This window comes from Anomaloglossus baeobatrachus, chromosome 8 (assembly GCF_048569485.1).
Source record: "Anomaloglossus baeobatrachus isolate aAnoBae1 chromosome 8, aAnoBae1.hap1, whole genome shotgun sequence".
Taxonomy (NCBI): Eukaryota; Metazoa; Chordata; class Amphibia; order Anura; family Aromobatidae; genus Anomaloglossus; species Anomaloglossus baeobatrachus.
This window is the reverse complement of record NC_134360.1, coordinates 249,941,894-249,968,150: the sequence shown is the minus strand read 5'-3', so window position 1 is coordinate 249,968,150 and position 26,257 is coordinate 249,941,894. Positions and strand designations below refer to the sequence as shown.

At 46.6% G+C, this 26,257-nt stretch overlaps 1 protein-coding gene across 1 annotated transcript in view; it reads left to right on the top strand.

Annotated features, from left to right (window-relative positions):
- Positions 1–21,073: 21,073 nt before the first annotated feature.
- The window catches only part of TRABD2B (TraB domain containing 2B), a 444,445-nt gene continuing 439,261 nt past the window's right edge, over positions 21,074–26,257 (top strand). The window contains 3 exon segments of the mRNA XM_075320534.1: positions 21,074–21,470; positions 23,253–23,699; positions 23,701–23,814. Of these exon segments, the coding sequence (XP_075176649.1) occupies positions 21,360–21,470; positions 23,253–23,699; positions 23,701–23,814 (672 nt within the window). The 5' untranslated portion in view covers positions 21,074–21,359.

Sequence of the window (26,257 nt, the reverse complement as noted above, 5' to 3'; positions counted from 1 at the left end):
ATCCAGGGACAATGTGGAGCCTCCCAATTTTTGGCTGCCCTGGCAAAGGGCTATACTGAAATAGACCCACTTCCTTACAATGGGCACTTCAGGTTTACAGGCCATCATGCACGTCTCTATCCAGGGACAATGTGGAGCCTCCCAATTTTTGGCTGCCCTGGCAAAGGGCTATACTGAAATAGACCCACTTCCTTACAATGGGCACTTCAGGTTTACAGGCCATCATGCACGTCTCTATCCAGGGACAATGTGGAGCCTCCCAATTTTTGGCTGCCCTGGCAAAGGGCTATACTGAAATAGACCCACTTCCTTACAATGGGCACTTCAGGTTTACAGGCCATCATGCACGTCTCTATCCAGGGACAATGTGGAGCCTCCCAATTTTTGGCTGCCCTGGCAAAGGGCTATACTAAAATAGACCCACTTCCTTACAATGGGCACTTCAGGTTTACAGGCCATCATGCACGTCTCTATCCAGGGACAATGTGGAGCCTCCCAATTTTTGGCTGCCCTGGCAAAGGGCTATACTGAAATAGACCCACTTCCTTACAATGGGCACTTCAGGTTTACAGGCCATCATGCACGTCTCTATCCAGGGACAATGTGGAGCCTCCCAATTTTTGGCTGCCCTGGCAAAGGGCTATACTGAAATAGACCCACTTCCTTACAATGGGCACTTCAGGTTTACAGGCCATCATGCACGTCTCTATCCAGGGACAATGTGGAGCCTCCCAATTTTTGGCTGCCCTGGCAAAGGGCTATACTGAAATAGACCCACTTCCTTACAATGGGCACTTCAGGTTTACAGGCCATCATGCACGTCTCTATCCAGGGACAATGTGGAGCCTCCCAATTTTTGGCTGCCCTGGCAAAGGGCTATACTGAAATAGACCCACTTCCTTACAATGGGCACTTCAGGTTTACAGGCCATCATGCACGTCTCTATCCAGGGACAATGTGGAGCCTCCCAATTTTTGGCTGCCCTGGCAAAGGGCTATACTAAAATAGACCCACTTCCTTACAATGGGCACTTCAGGTTTACAGGCCATCATGCACGTCTCTATCCAGGGACAATGTGGAGCCTCCCAATTTTTGGCTGCCCTGGCAAAGGGCTATACTGAAATAGACCCACTTCCTTACAATGGGCACTTCAGGTTTACAGGCCATCATGCACGTCTCTATCCAGGGACAATGTGGAGCCTCCCAATTTTTGGCTGCCCTGGCAAAGGGCTATACTAAAATAGACCCACTTCCTTACAATGGGCACTTCAGGTTTACAGGCCATCATGCACGTCTCTATCCAGGGACAATGTGGAGCCTCCCAATTTTTGGCTGCCCTGCCTAAGGGCTATACTACAATAGACCCACTTCCTTACAATGGGCACTTCAGGTTTACAGGCCCTCATGCACGTCTGTATGCAGGGGCATTGGTGAACCTCACAATTTTGGACTGCCCTGGCAAAGGAAAATACTACAAAGACTCACTTCCTCAAAATGGGCACATTAGACTCAAGAGGCCTTCATGTACGTCTCTTCTCAGGGACATCGGAGTGCCACACAATGTTTTCACGTAAAATCTTTCATGTATTAATCTCAAAAAGTAACATACACCAGCTCTATCTCACTATTGGGTATGTGCCCTTAACATTTCTGCCATGAAAAATCATTTTGGGGTCATTTTGGAAGGTTTTCTGGTGAGTCCGTAAAAATGGCGTAAAACGCGGACAAAATTGTTCACAGCTGTGACTTTTGAGTGATAAATGCTTCAAGGGGTCTTCCCCATGCTGTTGCCATGTCATTTGAGCACTCTTCTGAGACTTTTGTGCCATTTTTAGGGTTTCTCCATGCTGCCGGGAGGTCATTTCACAAAAATACTCGGGTCTCCCATAGGATAACATTGGGCTCGTTGCTCGGGCCGAGTACACGAGTATCTTGGGAGGCTCGGCCCGAGCTTCGAGCACCCGAGCTTTTTAGTACTCGCTCATCACTAGTGAGAACTCCTATTTTCACATTTCTGTCTTTCCTGTGAAACATTTTTCCGAACCTTCTGCCTTTTGGAGCTACAATAAGCCCAGCAATGAATATAGCCTTTTCTATTTTATTTTTTTTTTTCATCCTGGCAGAAACCGAACTCATTTATCAATGCCAAAAATAAAAAAAGGGAAAGGAACCCTTGAGGCAACACTGAAAATACAAGATCAAATGTATGATTAAGTTGTTACATTTCTTCTTTTTCTCGTCATGAATAGATGTGCACATTTTTTGATCTGGGATTTCCCCCCCATAATAGAAAATAATGAAGACTATTTATCACACGCCTCGGAGCTAGCGCAGCGGTGGTGACGACCCTAACAATACCTGCATTTCTATTTTATTACACGTCAAGTACAAAAATAATTGCAGTTCAGCTGCTGGAAATAATAACATACAGAGACATATTAACACATAACATGGATATGTAGAGCGAAACTCTTTGAATCTGGCATCAATAAAAGTCATCATTAGCCCTCACCTATTACAATGCATTTTCCCTACGATCAAAAGTGGGTTTGAAAAATGCAATCATACAGATTTTAAAGGGAATCTGTCACCAGGTTTTTGCTATCCCTTAGGGGTACTTTGCACGTTGCGACATCGCTACTGCGATCTCGTCGGGGTCAAATCGAAAGTGCCGCACATCCGGCGCCGGTAACGACGTCGCAACGTGTAAAGCCTATAAATGATCGCAAAAGCGTCGAAAATCGGTGATATGTGTAGTGTCGGTGTCGCGGGCGGGGAGGAGGGTGCCGGCACCGCGCTCACCCCTCTGCTCGGGTCCGGCTGCTGCTGCTCAGTGGTGGCTCGAGCGGTGGGCCGGATCCCGGGGGTTCTCGAGCGGCACTCCTCGCCCGTGAGTGAAAAGGGGATTTTGTTGGGGAGATTGTCCGTGACGCCGCCCACGGTTGTGGTGATTTCACCACCGCTGCTCAATATGGGGATCCCGGGGATGGTGATGCGGAGCAGCCAGGTGTTGTGTTGCCCCTCCGTGGGTAGGGGTTGGTGATCCCGGGGCCCGGTGATGAGATGGGAGATGCAGGGCCTGGTGGGCGCAGGGACGCAGGGGCAGCGCTGTGCCTTGCGGCACTGTGGTACTCACTCAGCCTGAGACGTTGACACAGTTTTACGGTAAACCACACGGCTGGAAAGACGGTTCCCACGGACGGCTGCACTTGCTCTCCCAGTAGGTGACGGTGATGTCCCTTTTCCTTGCACCTTTGTTTCTGTGTTGGTAGCGATGGGTTCCCACCGGTAACCCGCTCCCCGGCTTCAAGCTGGACCGGAGGAGCTCTACTCTTTGCCCGCAGGCGCTGGCCCTGAGAAACTGGTGCCCTGGCGGTGGCGGTGTTTCTACTACAATGGTTGGGCTGTTGCCTTCAATCGGGACTTGGTTGTTGGGGGATCTGCGTCCCCTTCACTGACGGATTTGGCAAATTATGGCGACTCCAAGCCTTGCCGGGATCCGAGAGGCCCCTGCCCTGGTGCTGACTGTCCTTTGGTACACTGCTCCAGACCGCCGGGTCGCTACCCGTCCGCGGTCCTTCCAGGAACTTCCAAACGGTCCCCCTTCAGACAGTCACCGCCGTTGCTGACCTTGCTGACCCTGTCCTGCACACAGCTGGACTCACTTCAGGCTTTCTTTTCTGTCACCTTTCACTTTCCTTCAACTTCTCCTACTCCTCCTTTACCACTTCCACTTCACTTCCTTTCACTTTCACCTCCTAAACTGAACTTTGCTGTTTACTCCTTCACTTCCCTAGCTAGACTGACTGGTTTCTCCCGCCTCCAGAGCTGTGTCCTCCTCGGTGGGCGGAGCCAACCACCTGGCCCACCCCCTGGTGTGAACATCAGCCCCTGGAGGAAGGCAACAAGGATTTTTGGTTAGCTTTGATGTACCTAACTGGGGTGTAGGGTGTGTTGGTGCAATGACCTGTGACCCCTGGCTTGCCCAGGGCGTCACATCGGTCATTTCCATAATTTCGCTGCAGCGACAGGTACGATGTTGTTCCTCGTTCCTGCGGCAGCACACATCGCTGTGTATGAAGCCGCAGGAGCGAGGAACATCTCCTTAGCTGCGTCCCGCCTGCAATGAGGAATGAAGGAGGTGGGCGGGATGTTTACGTCCCACACATCTCCGCCCCTCCGCTTCTATTGGCTGCCTGCCTTGTGACATCGCTGTGATGCCACACAACACGCCCCCTTAGGAAGGAGGCGGGTCGCCGGCCAGAGCGACGTTGCAAGGCAGGTAAGTGCGTGTGAAGCTGCCGTAGCGATAATCTTCGCTATGGCATCTATCACAAGATATCGCATGTGCGACGGGGGCGAGGACTATCGCGCTCGGCATCGCTACAATCGGCTAGCGATGTTGCAGCGTGCAAAGTACCCCTTATGAGAGTAGCATGATGTAGGGGCAGAGATCCTGTTAAATTAGAGCCCCTCTTGGAGGGGAGGATCTTCTATATTGCTGGATTAAAAGGGCAATCCTACAATGCTTAAAGGGGATGTTGTTACGGGGGCTGTCTGATTATAAAAACCAAAGGGATATCAGACAGTCAGGGTCCACCGTGCAAAGTCTCTGCTGCAGACTATGGCAGAGGATAAGGGGTATCTTGTACTACGGAAGCAGTACTGACACTGATACGTCTCAGTGACACTAGAGCCAATCACGGCGTGTACTGTTAAAGTCACAGCGACTACCGTATATAGCATTAACGTAAAAGGGATAGGTTAATGAGTGAGGAAGAGTATATAAGTGTGCCACTGTAAATAGTAATAGCACAAGTGCAGAGTGCAATACCTCTGTTAAACTCACAGAGGCATATAGTTAGGAAATAAAGCAATTCCTCCCTTACTCGGAGGGTGTGTGGTATAGTCTCTGTTAATGATCACAGAGACAAAAGCAGTGAGTGTGAAATGGCACCTACCTAGGTCCGCTCTTCTAGTGGTGCCAGGAGACGGACAGCAGCGTAAGCCGCACAAAGCTTCTACCTGCGTTCGCTCCACTAGTGTGCGAGGACACGAACCACTAGATATGGCACCTGCCTAGGTCCGCTCCACTAGTGGTGCAAAAGAGACGGACAGCAGCCTAAGCCGCACAAAGCTCCTACCTGCGTTCGCTCCACTAGTGTGCGAGGACACGAACCACTAGATATGGCATCTGCCTAGGTCCGCTCCACTAGTGGTGCAAAAGAGACGGACAGCAGCGTAAGCCGCACAAAGCTCCTACCTATGTTCGCTCCCCTAGTGTGCGAGGATACGAACAACTGCCAGACGCAGTATAAGGAACGTTACCCTAGCGGCAACGTCCACCTACGAGTAGAATCACAAGGCCCAGCCAGACCATGTGCCTCAGGCACCTGCCTATGTCCACTCTACTAAGATGTAAGGATACGGACAGCAGCCGAAGCTGTAAGGTACAAGAACGCTACCCTGCCGGTAGCGCTCACCTAACATAGACAGAGAGATGCCTAGAGGGACGTGCACAGAGCGTCTACCCTCATGCATGAACCAAGAGGACTGAGCACGGGGCGGCGTGCGTCAGGGTCTTATATAGACTCTGTGCCTCATCCAAGATGGAGGACACCAGAGCCAATCCGCTGCCAGAACGACAGCAATGACGTCATGCTGGCCTATCACCGAGCAAAGCGTCACAAGCACATGACCAGCGACCAATCGGCATAGAAGGTGTCAGAGACATGTGACCACGTGTCACAAGCACATGACCAGCGGCCAATCAGCTTAGAAGGTGTCAGAGACATGTGACCTCGTGTCAGCGATGTCACCCGCACATGTGCAATGGCTCAAAGATAGGACTTAGGCGGGCTTTGCACGTTGCGACATCGCAAGCCGATGCTGCGATGTCGCATGCGATAGTCCCCGCCCCCGTTGCAGGTACAATATCTTGTGATAGCTGGCGTAGCGAAAATTATCGCTACGCCAGCTTCGCATGCACTCACCTGCCCTGCGACCGTCGCTCTGGCCGGCGACCCGCTTCCTTCCTAAGGGGGCGGGTCGTGCGGCGTCATAGCGATGTCACACGGCAGGTGGCCAATAGCGGCGGAGGGGCGGAGATGAGCAGGATGTAAACATCCTGCCCACCTCCTTCCTTCCATATAGCGCCGGCGGAAGGTAGGAGATGTTCCTCGCTCCTGCGGCTTCTCACACAGCGATGTGTGCTGCCACAGGAACGAGGAACTACATCGTACCTGTCGCGGCACCGGCATTATGGAAATGTCAGTGAATGCACCGATGATACGATAACGACGCTTTTGCGCTCGTTAATCGTATCATCTAGCATTTGCACACTACGATGTCGAAAGTGATGCCGGATGTGCGTCACTTTTGATTTGACCCCACCGACATCGCACGTGCGATGTCGCAACGTGCAAAGCCGCCCTTAGTCTCCAGCGCTTGCACATGTGCAGTAGCAAGAAATCCGAACATAGTCTCCAGAGCCACAGCAACCGTAACAGATGTCCACTACTTTTACAATCTGATCAGCCGGGGTTCGACATTCTGCAACCCCGCCAATCGGTTGTTCTTGGTCTTGGCGGCAGTAGCAGGCAGCTGGAAATGCTCAGTTCCAGAGCTGCTCCATCTTCTAATAGCGGCTAAGGCTGGGTACTGCACATCCACCTCCTTTTGATTAAAATGGGAGATGGATGTGTAGCACCCAGCCACGGCCGGTATCAGAAGACGGAGCAGCGCCGGAACTGAGCATTTCCAGCTGCCTCCTGCCGCCGCCGGGACCAAAAACAGCTGATCGATGGGGATGTCAGTTGACGGACCCCGACCAATCAGACATTGATGACATATCCTAAGGACAGGCTATCAATGTAAAAGTAATGGACAACCCCTTTAATTTCCAACGTGGTGGCGCTGCAGGGCAATAGATTGATTGCTGTCAGCATTCAGCTGATTGGGGAGGTCCAAGCAACTTTTCTAACAAAAACCACAAAGTATGGTGAAAACAAGATTCATCTCTAACAAAAATAGCCTTTTCCAGCATAAAATGAACGATTGCAAGCAGCAAGTGTTAGTGGATAGTGAAGGGTCAGTGGATAGAGGTGGCCATTCGTCTAGGACACAAGGCTATTTATCATCCGCTCACAGCTGAAATACGCATTGAATACATCCCAAGAACTGGCAGCAGATTGAAAACATCCAAAGCAATTAGAGGCACAATGATTCTTTCTGCCGTCATCTGCTGCAGGCAGCGCACACAGTTGTTTTCTGTCCCTGCGCCCATTCAGCATTGTACCCGCGCCCTGTAAGCTGATGGAAAACAGTTTACCTACAGGATGAATACATTGAATACATATAAAAATTTCAGAAATTCTGACGTCAGGTTACACCAGTCTCCTGATAGGAAAAAGAGAAAGACGAATCAATAAAGTAGGCCAAGTCCTGGATAGCGGCCACCGAGGGCAGCCTTTACCGCATCCACAGAGGGCTGCTCCCTAAAAGATCCATCACACAATATTTTGTTATTACTTTTTGCATATTGCTTTTACTTTGCAGCAGCAAAAACATTTTTTTTCTGCTGATTCTGAATCATTATAGAGAAGCAAATGGAAAAAATGCCATAATCTGCGCTACTCCCAGAGCTTAGACACTCTCACCTACCAGTCCTGGCTATATCTCTAAGGCTATGTGCACACGCTGAGCATTTGGTGCAGACATTTTCTGCATCAAATCTGCACCTTCTGGCCAAAAAACTCACCAAAAAACGCATGCATTTTTTGAGACATTTTTTTGCCATGTGTTTTTCATAATGAAGTCAACGACTGGAAGAAATGAAAAACGAGGAAAAACGCACCAAGAAGTGACTTGCTGCAAAATATTTTCTGCGCCAAATCTGCAAGGAAAATATAAGCAACACGTGCACAACACTTCAGAGTTCTCAGTGACATCAGCTTGCATAAGGATAAACCTGTCTAACGCCCTGGACTAGCCAGGTAGTCACGGGTAGGCCCTTGCACAAACACCCGTCCCCTAACAAGGTAACAGCAGCCAACCTAAAAACCCTGAGTCACCCCTCTCAGGTCTTGACGGTCACACCAGTGGGAGGAGCCAGGCAGTTGCCAACGCCAACCGAGGAGTTCGGATAGCCTGAGGTGGGAAAACACAACAGATCTGTTAGGAGAGGAGAGTGGAGTAGTTGGAAAGTAGTAAACGTCTGTCAGGGATCTGGGTCGTAGCCCGGACACCCTGTGACCAGGAGGCAGACGGTGGTTGCCGCCTGCAGGAGCTGGGAAGACGGCTGGTGGAACCATAAGGGACCAGGACAGGGTAGTGGTCCGCTGGTACCGAACCGGGGAACCAACTGGAAACCGGAGCACCAGGAGGGGTACTCAGACCCAGAACGAGGTCCAGAAGCCACTGGACCACATTGAATTTACTGATTGAGGTCTGGATCTTAGGTCCTTTCCCGTCCCAAGACCCGAAAGACGGCAACAGCCCACCGAGGGGGATAGAAAGCCACCGCACAGGCAGGGAGATCCCACGGGCCAACGCCTGCGGGCAAACGGGTTCCCCAACACACATAAAGCCAGGAAGCGGACTACCGTCGCTGAGGCGTAGGCAGTCAAAATCTACAAAAACGAGGTGCAGGAGAAAGGCGGGAACCACCGAACCAGGTGGGGGACCAAACGCAGCCGGCTGCGGGCACTGACCACCATCCTTTTGGTTTACTAGAGACTCCTGTGTATCTGTCATAGTGAGTACAACAGTGCCCTCGGGCTGCGCCCCGCACAGCACCGCACCAACACGCCCGCACCTCACAACCACCGGGCCCCGGGGCCATCACCCCCTGCCCACGGAGGGGTCAACACCAGGCTGCACAACACCATCCCCGGGAGACTAGTTAACAGCAGCAGTGGTGTCCATACTCACCACAACCCATGGGTGGCGTCACGAACTTACATCCCTAAACACCACGGCCTTGGCCGTGAACCTCCCCACCGAAATCCCCCCAGCCTCCCTTCAGAGCGACGTGACCCCCGGGTCCTGAGGCGCTCGAGCCACCTACCAAACGAGCCCGGACCCGAGCGGCTTGGTTGCCGGCGGAGCACCGGGGCGGTACACTTGCAGATTTGTAACAAAACTGCACCAAAAAAAGTATCAAAAAGGCAGCGTGCGCACACAGCCTAAAGCCCGCTTTACACGCTGCAATGTATCTTACAATGTGTTGGCGGGGTCACGTCGTAAGTGACGCACATCCGGCATCGTAAGGTACATTGCAGTGTGTGACAGGTACGTGCGATTGCAATTGAAGGTTAAAACGTTCATCGCATACACATCGTACCTTTCTCTAGAATTGCACGTCAGATTGTTTATCGTACCCGGGGTAGCGCACATCGCAGTGTGTGACACCCCAGGAACGATGAACAGATCTTACCTGCGTCCTGCGGATCCCGGCCGGTAATGCGGAAGGTAGGAGGTGGGCGGGATGTTTACGTCCCCCTCAGCTCCGCCCCTCCGCTTTTATTGGCCGGCTGCCGCGTGACGTCGATGTGACGCCGAACGTCCCTCCCACTCCAGGAAGTCGATTTTCGCCGCCCACATCGAGGTCGTATTGGACGGGTAAGTATGTGTGACGGGGGTTAATCGTTTGTGCGGCACATTCAACAAATTGAACGTGCCACACATACGATGGGGGCATTGCAAATCGCATACGATATCGTATGCGAAATTGCAACGTGTAAAGCAGGCTTAAGGCTTCATACACTTCCATGTTGCACATACGTGTTGTATTCCTTTTTTCACAGATAACGAACATATCTACTACTGTATAATCTTTTTTTTCTGGCAGCACATAGGAGAAGAGACAATACAAGTCTATGGGTGAATGAAAAACATGTAGAGCACATGGATTGCATCTGTGTACTGTACCTGCTTAACATTGAAAAGTATAGGAGAAGCGTTGTCATTTTACTTTTTCTTTAGCCGTCTGTGAAAAGTACTGATGATACGCGGATGGTAAAAACAGACACAGTGATGACACACTGATGAGACGCGGATGGTAATAACAGACACAGTGATGACACACTGATGAGACGCGGATGGTAATAACAGACACAGTGATGACACACTGATGAGACGCGGATGGTAACAACAGACACAGTGATGACACACTGATGAGACGCGGATGGTAATAACAGACATACTGATGACACACTGATGAGACGCGGATGGTAATAACAGACACAGTGATGACACACTGATGAGACGCGGATGGTAATAACAGACATACTGATGACACACGGATGACACACGGATGGTAAAAACAGACACAGTGATGACACACTGATGAGACGCGGATGGTAATAACAGACACAGTGATGACACACTGATGAGACGCGGATGGTAAAAACAGACACAGTGATGACACACTGATGAGACGCGGATGGTAATAACAGACACAGTGATGACACACGGATGACACACGGATGGTAAAAACAGACATACTGATGATACACGGATGGTAAAAACAGACACAGTGATGACACACTGATGAGACGCGGATGGTAATAACAGACACAGTGATGACACATGGATGACACACGGATGGTAAAAACAGACACACTGATGACACACGGATGACACACGGATGACACACGGATTGTTATGGACATGGTAATGAACTGTGATAAGTATTAAGAATTATATGAAGATATAAAAAAAACAGGACTTAAAATGGCGCTTGCACTGTGCACCGCACCTAAATCTGCATTCAGACATCATAAGACTCACCAGACATTCTGGGACTTTCCTGTGATAAGTGGATCATGCTGACTTAGCTTAATATAAAATTATGAAACACACATATATCGCAGAATAAGATCTTTTTGCAGCTTACCCAATAGGAGATGTGTTACGTATTCTTGGCTCCTAGCCAACTGATTTCTTTAAATGTATGTGAACTTCTGCAATTAAACCAGTCATATTTTCCACCTAGATCTGTGCACACATCACTGGTCTGTGTATGAATGGCATAGGATGCATGCTAACATGACTCATGTGATTTGGAAGCAGACGGTTTAAGATGTAGATGCATAACTTGGATGTCATCACCCTAGATTATGCCCCCCTTATCAGGATGATGACACACGGATGAAACATGGATGACACACTGATGTAAAACACTGATTGACTATACGAACAATTTTTCATGTATGTGTCTAAATAGAAACATATGAATGAGGCCTTACATAGACACAGCTATGTACCAGCCACCAGATGACACTAAGTTGCAATTATTGCTTTGGTGGGGGCTGGATCTAGGCCTTCAAATATCCCTTGAGTGTTGGCAGCACCGTTCCACCACAATTACCAAAGATGGCAAATTACATTGGCTGAATAACCCATCAATATTTTGCAGGAATAGATTGGTTCCCAGTATTGTTTCTCATTTTTCCCCAGTATCTTCACTGCTCTTCTTCAGGAGACGCTCAGGTCCTGGCGTGGCGATATTCAGCACATGTGATGGCAGTTAGATATGAGTACATTTTTTTGAGAGAAATCAATTCACCTCAAATATTGTGAAAAATCTGATTTTCTTGAATTGCAAAATTTTTGCAATTTGTTTTGTGTAAATGCAAATTGTGCAGATGCAGCGACACCAGAAGTCAATAAGAGAATAGCTATGGGCAAATCAAGACTGAAGTCACTGGACAAGGTCCTCAAATTGAGGAACATTTTATTCGAGAAAACAACACGGCTCGTATATAGTTTTGTCTTTTGTTTGGTAACATATGGGTGCACAACCTGGACGATAAAGGACCAAGACAGAAGAAGAATCAACGCCTTTGAAATGTGGTGCTGGAGAAGGACGTTATCAAACAAACCAATTTTTGAGCAAATCAAGCCAGACATGTCACTTGAAGCAACGATCATCCAGCTACGACGTGTCTACTTTAGACTAGTGATGAGCAAATCCGAACTGTAAAGTTCAGTTGTTCGTACAGGACAACTTGTGTCCGGTGCTCGAACAATGACTTTTTACGGAAGTCCATAGTCGCGTTTGGAGTTCGGATGCTGTTCGTTTGCTTAATAATGTTTGTTGAAAGGCTGCATCACAGCCAATCAACAATCTGTTCGGCTGCGGGCACTTCCGCAGGCATCACAGCCATGCCGAATACTGGCATGGCTGTGATTGTCAGGCCGAATTGCATTAGGTCTATATAGGACTGTCCTCTGGAAGTTGACAAAAGCAAAGCCCCCTCCTACATATTGGACACTTGCACCCTTTAGTAGAGATGAGCGATGTTCGAGGTTCGCCAATTTCATGTTCGAGTGATTTTGGGGGGTGTTCGAGTTGTTCGACGAACTCAAACGATTTGCTAAAAGCTCAGCAGTTCGAGTTACGTTCGAGAATGGTTCGAGCACCAAACGCATGGCTTTTCACAGTAAGTATGTGCGCACGTTGCGTATCTGCATGCGTCCTGCGTCCCCAGCACAATCCCTCTCTCTTTTCTACTCACCAATCACGGGCGTCTCGCTGCACGGCTGTCACAAATCTCCAGCGACATTTCCTCTTTTGAAAATGGCTGCCGCTTCATTATTCAATTAGTTATTCCGAGCTTTCCCCGCCCACTGGTGCCCATGATTGGTTGCAGTCAGACACGCCCCCACGATGAGTGACAGCTGTCTCACTGCAACCAATCACAGCCGCCGGCGGGCGGCACTATATCGTGCAGTAAAATAAATAAATAAATTTAAAAAAAAAATGCGGTTCCCCCATATTTGATACCAGCCAGGATAAAGCCTCACGGCTGGAGGCTGGTATTGTCAGGATGGAGAGCACCACATTATGGGGAGCCCACCACCCTAACAATATCAGCAGGCAGCTGCCCGGAATTGCTGCATCCATTAGATGCGGCAGTCCCGGGACTCTACCCAGCTGTTCCCGAATTGCCCTGGTGTGGTGGCAATCGGGGTAATAAGGAGTCAATCATGCCAGGCGTCTCCCCGAGACACCTTCCATGATTAAACTGTAAGTGAAAGTAAATAAACACACACAACGAAAAATCCTTTATTTGGAATAAAAGACAAAAAAGCACCTCATTTACCTTTTTATTAAACTCCCCAAACAACAATTCAAGTCCGAAGTAATCCACACAAAACTGTCAGCTCTGCTACATGAAGATGACAGGGAGCAATCTGTGTCCTCTCCATTTAGCACCTGAAGTGAGCCGCACTGTCACCAGACTTCACTCTGCAATGTAGACGTCAAGATTACCAAATCTGCCTATGTTTCTCATTAGAGCCAGTGGCTCAATGGATAGAGCTCCCGTTTAAGAAGCATTAGTTCACGAGTCCTGGCCATCCCGGTAAAAATTCAATTTATTTTCAATTTTAAATTATAATTATTATTTATTTATAATTATAATTTAATTTAATTATGCACTGCGGGGAGGAGCCAGACATCAGCTGTAAGCCGCGGGACACACTCTCTCTCTTTCTCTCTCTTTCTCTCTCTCGTTCTCTCTCTCTCCCTCTTTCTCTCTCTCTCTTTCTCTCTCTTGCTCTCTCTCTCCTCTTTCTCTCTTTCTCTCTCTCTCTTTTTCTCAGTCTCTCTTTTTCTCTTTTTCCCTCCCTCTCTTCTCTCTCTTCTCTCTCTCGCTCTCTCTCTCCTCTTTCTCTCTTTCTCTCGCTCTCTCTCTCTCTCTCTCTCTCTTGCCCTCTCTCTCTCTTTCTCTCTCCTCTCTCATTTCTCTCTCCCTCTCCTTCTCTCTCTTTTTCTGTCTTTCTCTCTCACTCTCCCTCTCTCTTTTTCTCTCTCCCTCTCTCTCTCATTTTCTCTCTTTCTCTCTTTTTCACTCTCTTTTTCTCAGTCTCTCTTTCTCTTTTCCCCTCTCTCTCTCTTCTCTCTTTTCTCTCTCTCTCCCTCTCTCTCTTTTTCTCTCTCTTTCTCTCTCTTTCACTTTCTCTCTCTTTTTGTTTCTCTCTCTCTCTTTTTCTCAGTCTCTCTTTTTCTCTTTTTCCCTCTCTCTCTCCTCTCTCTCTTTCCTCACTCTCTTCTGTCTCTTTTCTCTATCTTCTCTCTCTCTCTTCTTTCTCTCTCTCTCTCAGACCTGGCGATGATCAGCTGATGCGGTCACCTGACGGAATCAGCTGACACTAAGTCGAGCGGGGAGGCTGGCTTTTTACCGGCCGGCCGGCTAAACTATCAGCTGATGCTGTCGGACAGGAGTCTGCACAGAAGTGTGTAGGGTTTTTTTGTGGGTTTTTTTTGCACTGATTTATCAGCTGATTGTATAAAAGCCGTTTATACAATCAGCTGCTGTGTCATGTGATTCAGGCCCTTGAACCTGACACATCATCTGATCGCTTTGCCTTCCAGCAAACCGATCAGATGATATTGGATCCGGATTGGACGGCGCGGGACCCTTGACCCAGGATTACTGTGGAGGGGGTTCTTTATTTCAATAAAGATGGAGTCACTAATTGTGTTGTGTTTTATTTCTAATAAAAATATTTTTCTGTGTGTTGTGTTTTCTTTTCTTATCTGTACTAGAAATTCATGGTGGCCATGTCTAATATTGGCGTGACACCATGAATTTCGGGGGGAGGGACAGTTGATAATATACAGCTAGCCCTAACCCCATTATTACGCAGCGAGCCACCCGTCACCAGGGCAGCTGGTAGCTGGAAGAGTTGGATACAGCGCCAGAAGATGGCGCTTCTATGAAAGTGCCATTTTCTGGGCGGCTGCGGACTGCAATTCGCAGCAGGGGTGCTCAGAAAGCTTGGGCACCCTGAGCTGCGGATTCCAATCCCCAGCTGCCTAGTTGTACCTGGCTGGACAGCAGCAGAACTACAAGGCTGAGCATACTCCATCCAGGACTGTATGCAGGGGTTTTTTGCCCCCCCCCCAAAAAATGACGTGGGCTTTGACATATTTTTCTTTGCTAGCCAGGTACAGCTGCCCCCAACCAACAGCTGCCTATTTGTACCCGGCTGGGAACTAAAGAAAATAGGGAAGCCCATTTTTTTAATTATTTCATGAATTTCAGCCTCTGCCCCCTTATGATGCTTTGTTTGAGTATGCCAGCACACACAAGGATTCTGAAATGAAGCGTCATCAGTAAGGAAGTAGGAAAAAAAATACAATAGCAGTTAGATAATGCAACAATGGAAGGATAGGACATTTTTAAGTTGAGTATATTAGAAAATAGTTTAGATTATGGCACTAAATCGTTAGAGATGTAGATGAAAATTACTTTGGCTTAGGATCTCAACAAAAATGTGAGGGGTGTACTCACTTTTGTGATATACTGTATTTATGTATACTGTACAGTGTACCTATACTTTAATGCAAAACCTGTAGTAAAGCTTGGTCTTGCTTTCCTCCTTGGCTATAATAGGTTAAAACTGCTTTTGTTGCCTACACCAGTTTAAGGAATTGTCTTTATCATCCTTTTTTATAGGGGAAGTCCACTACTTGTACAATCCCTATTAGTGATGAGCGAGTACCAAAAAGCTCGGGTGCTCGAGGCTCGGGCCGAGCATCCCAAGATACTCGTGTACTCGGCCCGAGCACGGAGCCCAATGTTATCCTATGGGAGACCCGAGTATTTGAAATGACCCCCCGGCAGCATGTAGAAACCCTAAAAATGTCACAAAAGTCTCAGAAGAGTGCTCAAATGACATGGCAACAGCATGGGGAAGACCCCTTGAAGCATTTATCACTCAAAAGTCACAGCTGTGAACAATTTTGTCCGAGTTTTACGCCATTTTTACGGACTCGCCAGAAAACCTTCCAAAATGACACCAAAATGAATTTTCATGGGGGAAATGTTAAGGGCACATACCCAATAGTGAGATAGAGCTGGTGTATGTTACTTTTGGAGATTACATGAAAGATTTTACGTGAAAACATTGTGTGGCACTCCGATGTCCCTGAGAAGAGACGTACATGAAGGCCTCTTGAGTCTAATGTGCCCATTTTGAGGAAGTGAGTCTTTGTAGTATTTTCCTTTGCCAGGGCAGTCCAAAATTGTGAGGTTCACCAATGCCCCTGCATACAGACGTGCATGATGGCCTGTAAACCTGAAGTGCCCATTGTAAGGAAGTGGGTCTATTGTAGTATAGCCCTTAGGCAGGGCATCCAAAAATTGGGAGGCTCCACATTGTCCCTGGATAGAAACGTGCATGAGGGCCTCAAAACATTGTTCCCATTGCAAAGGAGCGGGTCTCCTGTCATTGTAATGCAAATTCTGAAAGAATGGGTGAAAAAATTTACCACTGGGGGTATACCTGAAACAACGGCCTAACTATTGTAACGGTCATCATGGTAGCGCATGAGGAGAAGGAGGAGCAGTCCAGCGATTAGCCAAACTCCAGAAGTGTGTACCCATGGGTGAGTGGAGGTACATGGCAAATTTCCGTTACAAACTTTAAATTCCGCTCTCATTTGCTGGTGGTGTGGTGAAGTCTGGCCCAATCCAACCCTTGTTCATCTTGATCAGAGTCAGCCTGTCAGCATTTACAGTTGACAGGCGGGTGCGTTTATCTGTAATGATTCCACCTGCGGCACTAAAAACACGCTCTGACAAAACGCTAGCGGCAGGGCAGGCCAGGACTTCCAAGGCGTAGAGAGCCAATTCATGCCACGTGTCCAGCTTGGATACCCAATAATTGTAAGGCACAGAGGAATGTCGGAGTACAGTTGTTTGATCTGCAAGGTACTCCTTGAGCATCTGGGCAAACTTAGGATTTCTTGTGGCACTACCCCGTACCTCAGGGGCTGTGGTACGTGAGGGGCTGAGAAAACTGTCCCACATCTTAAAGACTGTTCCCCTACCTCTGGCGGATTGGACTTGTGCCCCTCTCGGCTGTACGCCTTGGTTGTCCACTGATTCCTGACCTATGCCGCTAGCGTTTTGTGAGGGGAATGCTTTGCCTACTTCCGTGACTATGGCCTTCCGGAACTGCTGCATTTTGGCTGACCTCTCCGCCTCGGGAATAAGAGACATAAAGGTCTCCTTGTAGCGTGGGTCTAACAGTGTTACCAACCAGTAATGATTGTCGGCCAAGATGTTCTTAACGCGAGGGTCACGAGACAGGCAGCTTACCATAAAGTCAGCCATGTGCGCCAGACTCTTAACAGCCAGTACTTCAGTATCCTGACCAACACGATGACTGAACATGCTGTCCTCCTCCTCCTCCTCATCATCTACCCTGTCCTCTGGCCAGCCACGCTGAACCGAGGATATGACTGGTGTGCATGTCATATCCTCAATTTGGCCGGAGAGTTGCTCCATGTCTTCATCCTCCTCCTCGTCATAGTCCTCCACTGCACGTTGTGATGAGACGAGGCTGGGCTGTGTGTTATCACCCACACCCACTACTGTTTCTTGCTCCAACTCATCGCGCTCCGCCTGCAATGCATCATGTTTGTTTTTGAGCAGAGACCGTTTTAGAAGGCAGAGAAGCGGTATGGTGACGCTAATAATGGCATCATTGCCGCTCACCATCTTGGTGGAGTCCTCAAAGTTTTGGAGGATGGTACATAGGTCGGACATCCATCTCCACTGCTCAGGTGTTATGTGTGGAGTTTGACCCATTTCCCGACGGCTTAGGTGATGCAGGCACTCAACAACTGCCCTCTTCTGCTCACATATCCTGACCAACATGTGCAGAGTTGAATTCCAACGCGTGGGGACATCACACACCAGTCTGTGAGCCGGAAGATGCAAACGGCGCTGAAAGCCGGCAAGGCCGGCTGAAGCAGTAGGTGACTTTCGAAAATGTGCAGACAGGCGGCGAACTTTTACCAGCAGATCAGACAGCTCTGGGTATGACTTTAGAAACCGCTGAACCACGAGGTTGAGCACATGGGCCACACATGGAACATGTGTCAGCTGGCCTCGCCTCAAAGCCGCCACCAGGTTCCGGCCATTGTCACACACGACCTTTCCTGGCTTTAGGTTCAGAGGTGTGAGCCAGTGATCTGCCTGCTGTTTCAGAGCTGTCCACAGCTCTTCTGCATTGTGGGGTTTGTCACCTATGCAGATTAGCTTCAGCACAGCCTGTTGCCGCTTCGCCGAGGCAGTGCTGCAGTGCTTCCAGCTTGGGACTGGTGTGGAGGGTACAGTGGATGAGGATGCGCAGGAGGAGGAGGAGGCTGAAGAGCATGACATTCCGGAGCTGTAGAGTGTGGGTGAAACCCTGACTGAGGTAGGGCCTGCAAACCTTGGTGTGGGAAGGACGTGTTCCGTCCCTCGCTCAGACTGGGTCCCAGCTTCCACAATATTAACCCAGTGTGCCGTCAACGAGATGTAGCGGCCTTGCCCACAAGCACTTATCCACGTGTCTGTGGTTAGGTGGACTTTGGCTGAAACAGCGTTGTTCAGGGCACGTGTGATGTTTTGTGACACGTGGTTATGCAATGCGGGGGACGGCACACCGGGAGAAATAGTAGCGGCTGGGGACCGAGTAACGTGGGACAGCTGGCGCCATCAGGTCGCGGAATGCTTCTGTCTCCATCAGCCGAAAAGGCAACATTTCCAGCGCAAGCAGTCGCGAAATGTTAGCATTTAGAAGTGTGGCATGTGGGGCGTTGGCAGTGTATTTGCGCCTGCGTTCAAAGGTTTGCTGAATGGATAACTGAACGCTGCGCTGGGATAAGGACGTGCTTGATGATGGTGTTATTTCTGCGTAGGCAACTGCAGGAGCAGGGCCGGAGGAGGCTTGTTCGCAGGCAGCATGGACAGGGGATTGGCTCGCATGCACAACAAGCGAAGACGTAGCAGTGACATCAGCAAGCACTGCTCCTCGACCTGTTGACACTGGTCTTGGTTCAAGAGCGGTGTACTGCTGCGGTCCCCAAGAATTTGGGACAGGACATGCGAGCGAGTAGATGTGGCCCTTTGTTGTGGCGAGATTAGAGCTTGCCCACGACCTCGGCCTCTGCCTGCACCACCATCACGTCCACTTCCTTGTTCGTTGCCAACGCCCTTGCGCATTTTGCAATGCTGTGCTGACGTGTATTCACTAGACTTGTGCGTTATATCCAAGTTTGTGCAAAATGCACACAAGTGCACCTGTACGCTGCTACCGACAGGCACACACATGCGGTTTTTAAATGCAAGCACGGACGCAATAAGAACCTAACAGGTTTTTAGGAGCGACAATTCCTGAGACGTTTGACACTATCAGGACTGTTTTAGACTGTGTACACCAGCCCCAGATATGATGAAGGCTGGTATACGGTCACCACTAGGAATGGCTATATACCCTGCCTGCCTGCCTGTATACAGCAACAATAGTCCTGAAAAGGACTCTTCTCCTGTACTCCGACCTGGCTATACCTCTGCCTGCCTGTATACAACTACAATAGTCCTGAGAAGGACTTCTGGTCACACTGTTTGCAGCCCTGCTACGGAAATAACTATAAAGGGCCGCAAACCTTTCTCTGAAGCAGCAACACTCTCCCTACACTGACTGTCTGGATGGCTGTGAGCAGAGCACAGCGCGCCCGCCGGTATAAAGGCTCGGTCACGCTGTGCGGGACGGCCAATCACTGCAATTCCACAACTAACAGGGCTGTGGCATTGCAGTGGTCTGCCAGCCAATCCCTGCATGAGGGCTGGTTCTCAAAAGAGCGCCAACATGCAGGGATGAAGACCACGAGTACAGCACGAGTATCGCGAGATTACTCGGTCCCCGCCGAGTAGCCCGAGTACAGTGATACTCGTGCGAGTACCGAGTAGTGACAAGCATACTCGCTCATCACTAATCCCTATTTATTCCCATTGTTTAACCTCATAAAAATAAATAAGCCTATGGTCACCTCTGGTGCGGCCACGGTTCCAGCGATATCTAAAACATCGTTCCACATGCCCACGTGACATTGTTATGTCACCTAGGCCTCGTGACCAACCGCGCAAGGCGTCTGTCTCCCCGCCATTTGACCAGGATGTGAGCGCTGCACTAACTTCCTGCTCAAATGGCCGAAGGCGGTAAGAAGGATGCCGGTGCTGGTTGGTCACATGGCCTGCTGGAACCACGGCCGCACCGGAGGTGAGTATAGGCTTATTTATTCTTCCTTGGCGAACAAGGGGACTGAGGAGGGGTTGTCTAAGTAGTGGACAACCCCTTTAACTTTCCTGCCAACTCTTTTTAAGTGGATGATACTCCAATAAAGACATGAACGCAATATAAATATGTGAATATTGCTAAATGTACAAATAATGTATATATATATATATATATATATATATATATATAAAGCAACAAATAAATAAAAAAGTATAGATAAAGAAAAGTGCTCTTAAGATTTTTCAATAGTGAAATATTATTCTTATTTATTATTATTAGTTTTAATTATTTTTCTCATTATTATTATTGTTACTATTATTATTATTAGGTTTAATTATTTTTCTCATTGTTATTATTATTATTTTTCTCATTGTTATTGTTATTATTATTGTTGTTATTATTATTATTATTATTTTTATTAGTTTTAATTATTTTTCTCATTGTTATTATTAATATTATTATTATTATTTTATTATTATTTATTGATTCCATGGTGCTGTACATGAGAAGAGGCTATATTCAAAATACATATATAAATTACAGAGGACAGACTGGTACAGAGAGGAGAGGACCCTGCCCTCGCGGGCTTACATTCTATAGATTAATGGGGAGGAGACAGTAGGTTGGGGGTAATATCAAACATCACATGAAGGCTTTATATCTCCTATCCATCCTGCTGACCATTAAAGCACATTTGCTAAATTTAGGGAATCCCTCATTGAATCAGGTAATCACTTGCATTCCTGCTTCCTAATATGAAGATCCTGTGACAAAGTAGCAAGACCAGCAGCAGCCATTAAAGAATAAAAGTGGTTCAGGATTATCCCCGGAGTCCTGTGTCGTGTGTCCCATTCTGAAATGAGGTCACAAACTGAAGGCGAACGTCTCTTCTGCTGGACTTTTTTTTGGGGTGGGGAGAGCTGTGTGGCTGCCCCCTCTAGTGGGAGGAGTACACTGACAAGAAGTTTAGGATGGGACTCTCAGTAACTTCCCAGCTGTTACAGAGTGTGATACTGACATGCAGAGCAGGGTCTGCCTTCATGTGGCTCTTCAAATAGCAGCACCCAGCGCACCCCTCGCCCCCATCAGCACCCTGTCACCCTGGCAAAACGTGCACACACCCAGGAGCATGGAGGAGCCCTGCACAGCTCTGCCGCCCCATCCCTTCTGAGAGAACGCAGGGCATTCCTGCAGGCAGCCACCAATAACAACTTCTCTGCACTTGTTCAATGTGAAAAGAAGGTTTCTGAAGTTGTCACTTTACAGGAAGAACCATGTGGACCTGGACTGGCATCCTATACTTTGTATTGTGCGCTGTTTCCTTACAGGAGGTCTTGTGCAGGCGACTTCCAATGGATACTGGTCAATGTGGACTACCCAAATCGGTGAGTGAGATACTATGTGTTGGTTAGATTGAAAGCTCTTTTGCTTAGTAGGATGATCGATTGTGTGATTATGTATATTTGTGATTTCATAAGTATCTATTTATAAATAGAGAGATATCAAAAGTATCTATTTATAAATAGAGAGATTTCAAAAGTATCAATTTATAAATAGAGAGATTTCAAAAGTATCTATTTATAAATAGAGAGATATTAAAAGTATCAATTTATAAATAGAGATATTTCAAAAGTATCAATTTATAAATAGATAGATATCAAAAGTATCAATTTATAAATAGAGATATTTCAAAAGTATCAATTTATAAATAGAGATATTTCAAAAGTATCAATTTATAAATAGAGAGATATCAAAAGTATCTATTTATAAATAGAGAGATATTAAAAGTATCAATTTATAAATAGAGAGATTTCAAAAGTATCTATTTATAAATAGAGAGATATTAAAAGTATCAATTTATAAATAGAGATATTTCAAAAGTATCAATTTATAAATAGAGAGATATCAAAAGTATCTATTTATAAATAGAGAGATATTAAAAGTATCAATTTATAAATAGAGAGATTTCAAAAGTATCAAATTATAAATAGATTTCAAAAGTATCTATATATATAAATAGAGAGATATCAAAAGTATCTATGTATAAATAGAGATTTCAAAAGTATCGATTTATAGAGAGATTTCTAAAGTATCAATTTATAAATAGATTTCAAAAGTATCTATATATATAAATAGAGAGATATAAAAGGTATCTATTTATAAATAGAGCGATAGAAACATATGCGCCATGTTCTCAAAATCCGGCAATGCTAAAATATTATAATTATTGGTAATTATCATTATTATCGATAACATTTACAGTGATTGGAAGTACAATTGTCTTATCAAGAAGGAAAAAGTAATCAGATACAAACAATTTTATATATCTAGCTTATCTATGCGTACACTAATTCGCTATTTCTATTTATTACTTTTTTCTCAATGCAAATTATGCACCTTATTTAGAAAATGCCTAAAATAATTGATTTTGATCTGTGATATTCACAATGTGGCCAAATATATGACAAAAGTCTTATGAAGAATAAAAAACTAATTGGTTAGGATGTGTGTTAATGATCCTACATGTACCCTAGGAACTCATCCGTCTGGTTTGGGTTGGGGGGCAGGGTAAAAAGAAAGCTTTGATTTAAATCCTATTTATCGGAATCTGCCCAGTCCATTATTTGCACACCCCATGGTGTCTCTGAACTGGGAATGACCGGTGAACAAGATGCTGCTTGCTGGGGAGATGTCTTTTTTGAAGAATGATAGGAAATTAACATGTGTCATCTAAAGCTGACCTGATGCTAAAACTTATTTAGTAGAATTGTATATTAGGTCGCACCACTGAGATCTTGTAGAGAGACTAAGACGCAGGAGCTCTCTACTTTAGAACTTTAAAAAACTTTATGCAAAGTTCAAAACTTTTTATTTAAACTGTGAATAGAAAGTTATCAACTTTTTCAAGCTTTGAAAAACGTTTTGAAAAGTTGATAACTTTCTATTCAAGCTTTGAAAAACTTTTTGAAAAGTTGACAACTTTCTATTCAAGCTTTGAAAAACTTTTTGAAAAGTTGATAACTTTCTATTCAAGCTTTGAAAAACTTTTTGAAAAGTTGACAACTTTCTATTCAAGCTTTGAAAAACTTTTTGAAAAATGTATAACTTTTTATTTAAACTTTGCCAAAACTTGGTTTCATCTTATCCTTCTGGTTTTTTTTTTTCAGCAAGAAGAGCTAAATTCTTTCTTATGGACCATCAAGAGGAATCCACCTGCTTTTCTCTTTGGAACGATACACGTGCCTTATACCAGAGTATGGGATTTTATACCCCAGAACTCTAAGAAAGCATTTCAGGATAGTAGCAATGTCTACTTTGAGCTGGACCTTACAGATCCCTATACCATCTCAGCTTTGGCCAGCTGTCAAATGTTGCCTCAGGGGGAAAATCTACAGGATGTTCTGCCCAAGGAGTTATACAGGAGACTTAAGAGACACTTGGAGTATGTCAAGTTAATGATGCCCCACTGGATGACTCCAGACCAAAGGGGCAAAGGTCTCTACGCTGATTACCTTTTTAATGCCATCGCTGGTAACTGGGAGAGGAAGAGACCTGTATGGGTGATGCTTATGGTGAACTCTTTAACAGAGTCTGACATTAGGTCACGAGGTGTCCCCAGTTCTGGATTTATATATGGCCCAAGAGGCTGACCGGATGCGGAAGAAAACTGGAGCTGTGGAAAGGGTAGAGGAGCAATGTCATCCCCTTAACAGGCTGAACCTGTCCCAGGTAAGATCCTGAGTTTATATTATAGATTGGCAATGTCAGAAAAGTCAAGAGGCAGATTGGCCCACATTTACTAAAGGTGGCGTTACACGCTACAATTTATCTGACGATCTCGTTAGCGATGTGACACGCCGAGATCGTAGTTACGATTTGCCGAGATCGCACATAGGTTGTTTAGTAGCGGTCAAACGAACACATCTCACCAACGACGCAACATCATTCAGCGATATATTGTTTGACCAAGGCGGTCGTGTGGACGTTGTTCGTCGTTGGCAGGTGTCAGACGTAGCAATATGTCTGCTGCGTTTCAAGCAATGAACAATATTTTGAAACTGAACGACGTGTCAACGATCAACGATTTTCAACCTATTTGCGATCATACGGAGTCGCACGTAGGTGTCACACCCAACAACGTCGCTAACGATGAGGGAAGTGTGTCACGGAAACCGTGACCCCGACGACATATCGTCAGATAAATCGTAGCGTGTAGCGGGGCCTTTACACTGGGGTATCTTACATCAATCTAAAAATAAGATCATTTGGAGAGATTGGCACAATGTGATTTATATATAACTAAGGTCATTTTGGACTGTCAAAAAGTCAGATAAATGCCAATTAGGAGTACGTGTAGATTTGCGCTGAAATTTACACCATTTTCTTACTTTACTTGCTGAAGCTACAGGGGAACATAAGTTTCCTATCGGGATGCTACGTTGGTACTTGGCGTGTTATTTCACTGTGATAACTTGGCCACGATATGGCATCAGGGCACCCTAAATCATTGTATACCATGGTCATTTAATAAGCCATTACTAAGAGTTAGGCCTCTTTCACATTTCGTTTTTACCTACGTTCAGCTTCCGTCTAAACTCCCTTGCAAAACGGGTTTCGGACATATGCGCCGATGGGGTCACTGACTATAATGGAGCAGATGGAGTCAACGTATACTCTGTCTTGCACCATTTTTGGGAGTATACGCTTAGTAGAGCGGACGCCCAGACCCTGTCTACTGCATCTGGTTGTCCTCCTGTAGTAAGCATATACTCCCGAAAAAGGTGCAAGACAGAGCACACGTTGACTCCGTCTGCTCCATTATAGTCAATGGCCCCATTGGCGCATGTGTTCGAAACCCGTTTTGTGGGGGGTGTTTGGACGGAAGCTCTGATGGGACCACTGAATGCAATGTGAATTGGTCCTTATGTTCCCATGTCTGTTTGGAAACAGATCCGTATACTCCCCATTGACTTTAGTAGTGACAGATCCATTAATGGATGCAATTCATTGGTGCAAAGCGTTAACGGATCCATTTTTACATTTTCCAAACGGATCCAAAAACGTAATGATAACAGGACGAGGGAACGTAGCCTTAGAGAGGACAATGTGTTGGTGGCAAAACCTCAAAACCTATTTGTTAAAAAAAATGTGTGCCGCCCAGTACCATACTGTGCCTGCCAAAAGATGCGTATGCCCGGCTGAGATGACCGATGTTGACGCTTTATTGCTCATCGCTGTGCTCATGTATTTTTTCTCCTTCAAAGGGTCAATCCATAGTATGACCTGGCCGCAATCATCGGGCTCCGGGGCAAGTTGTGATATGCCGCGGCTTGGAGGCCGTGTCCGTCATATGACCACATGCGCTGGATTTCATGTGACATTTCAGTTGCGAGCGATGGCACCGGCCAAATAACATTGTAGCTTCTTCCAGTCTCTTGTAAAACTGACAGAAACACTTCATAAACCTCTAAAGTAAATCCACAGTAACTTTCTAATGGTGTCCAGAGCTTGTAAAAGTTGCCGACACTGGAGACGAAACAAGGAATTAGCAGCTCGTTATTACAGCCCCGATGTCCAGCTCTGCGGAGTATTGGCAACGCCGGGAGTCCACCGCGGCCAAGACACGATTAAACACTGAAAAATACAACAACGCCCAGTCCTGACCCGATCACACGTGATACAATGCACACATTTCTCAGCAATCTGGCTTCTATCATTGCTCATGAATGGGAATTGTCATTAGCTGGAAGCTTGCTTCACTGATACCTTTTACTACCAATTTAGAATGGGTGGTCATCCATTGCTGGGGTTATCGGAGGTGATGAGGCTTCTTCCATCAGCGTCAAGTGCCTCATGTTAGGAGGAATTCTCATCTAAAATGTTCAGGTTTTACTAGAATTGTAGGGTCTTGGTCTCCCCCATGAAGAATATAGATGTCCAATAACACTTAAAGGGGTTGTGAATGAGCAAAGATTCAATGGTGATATATACAACAATGGCTGTCAACTGCCACAACTCGCAAGAGGCCGGAACAGTGGAGTCTGTATCCATAATCAATAGCGATTAGTCAGGTTACTGCTTTTAATATCTATTTACTATGGTCTACGCTAAGTTTCCTTGTCTGCAGTCGCATAGGTCTCTCCAATGTGCTATTAAAATAGGGTCAAAATGT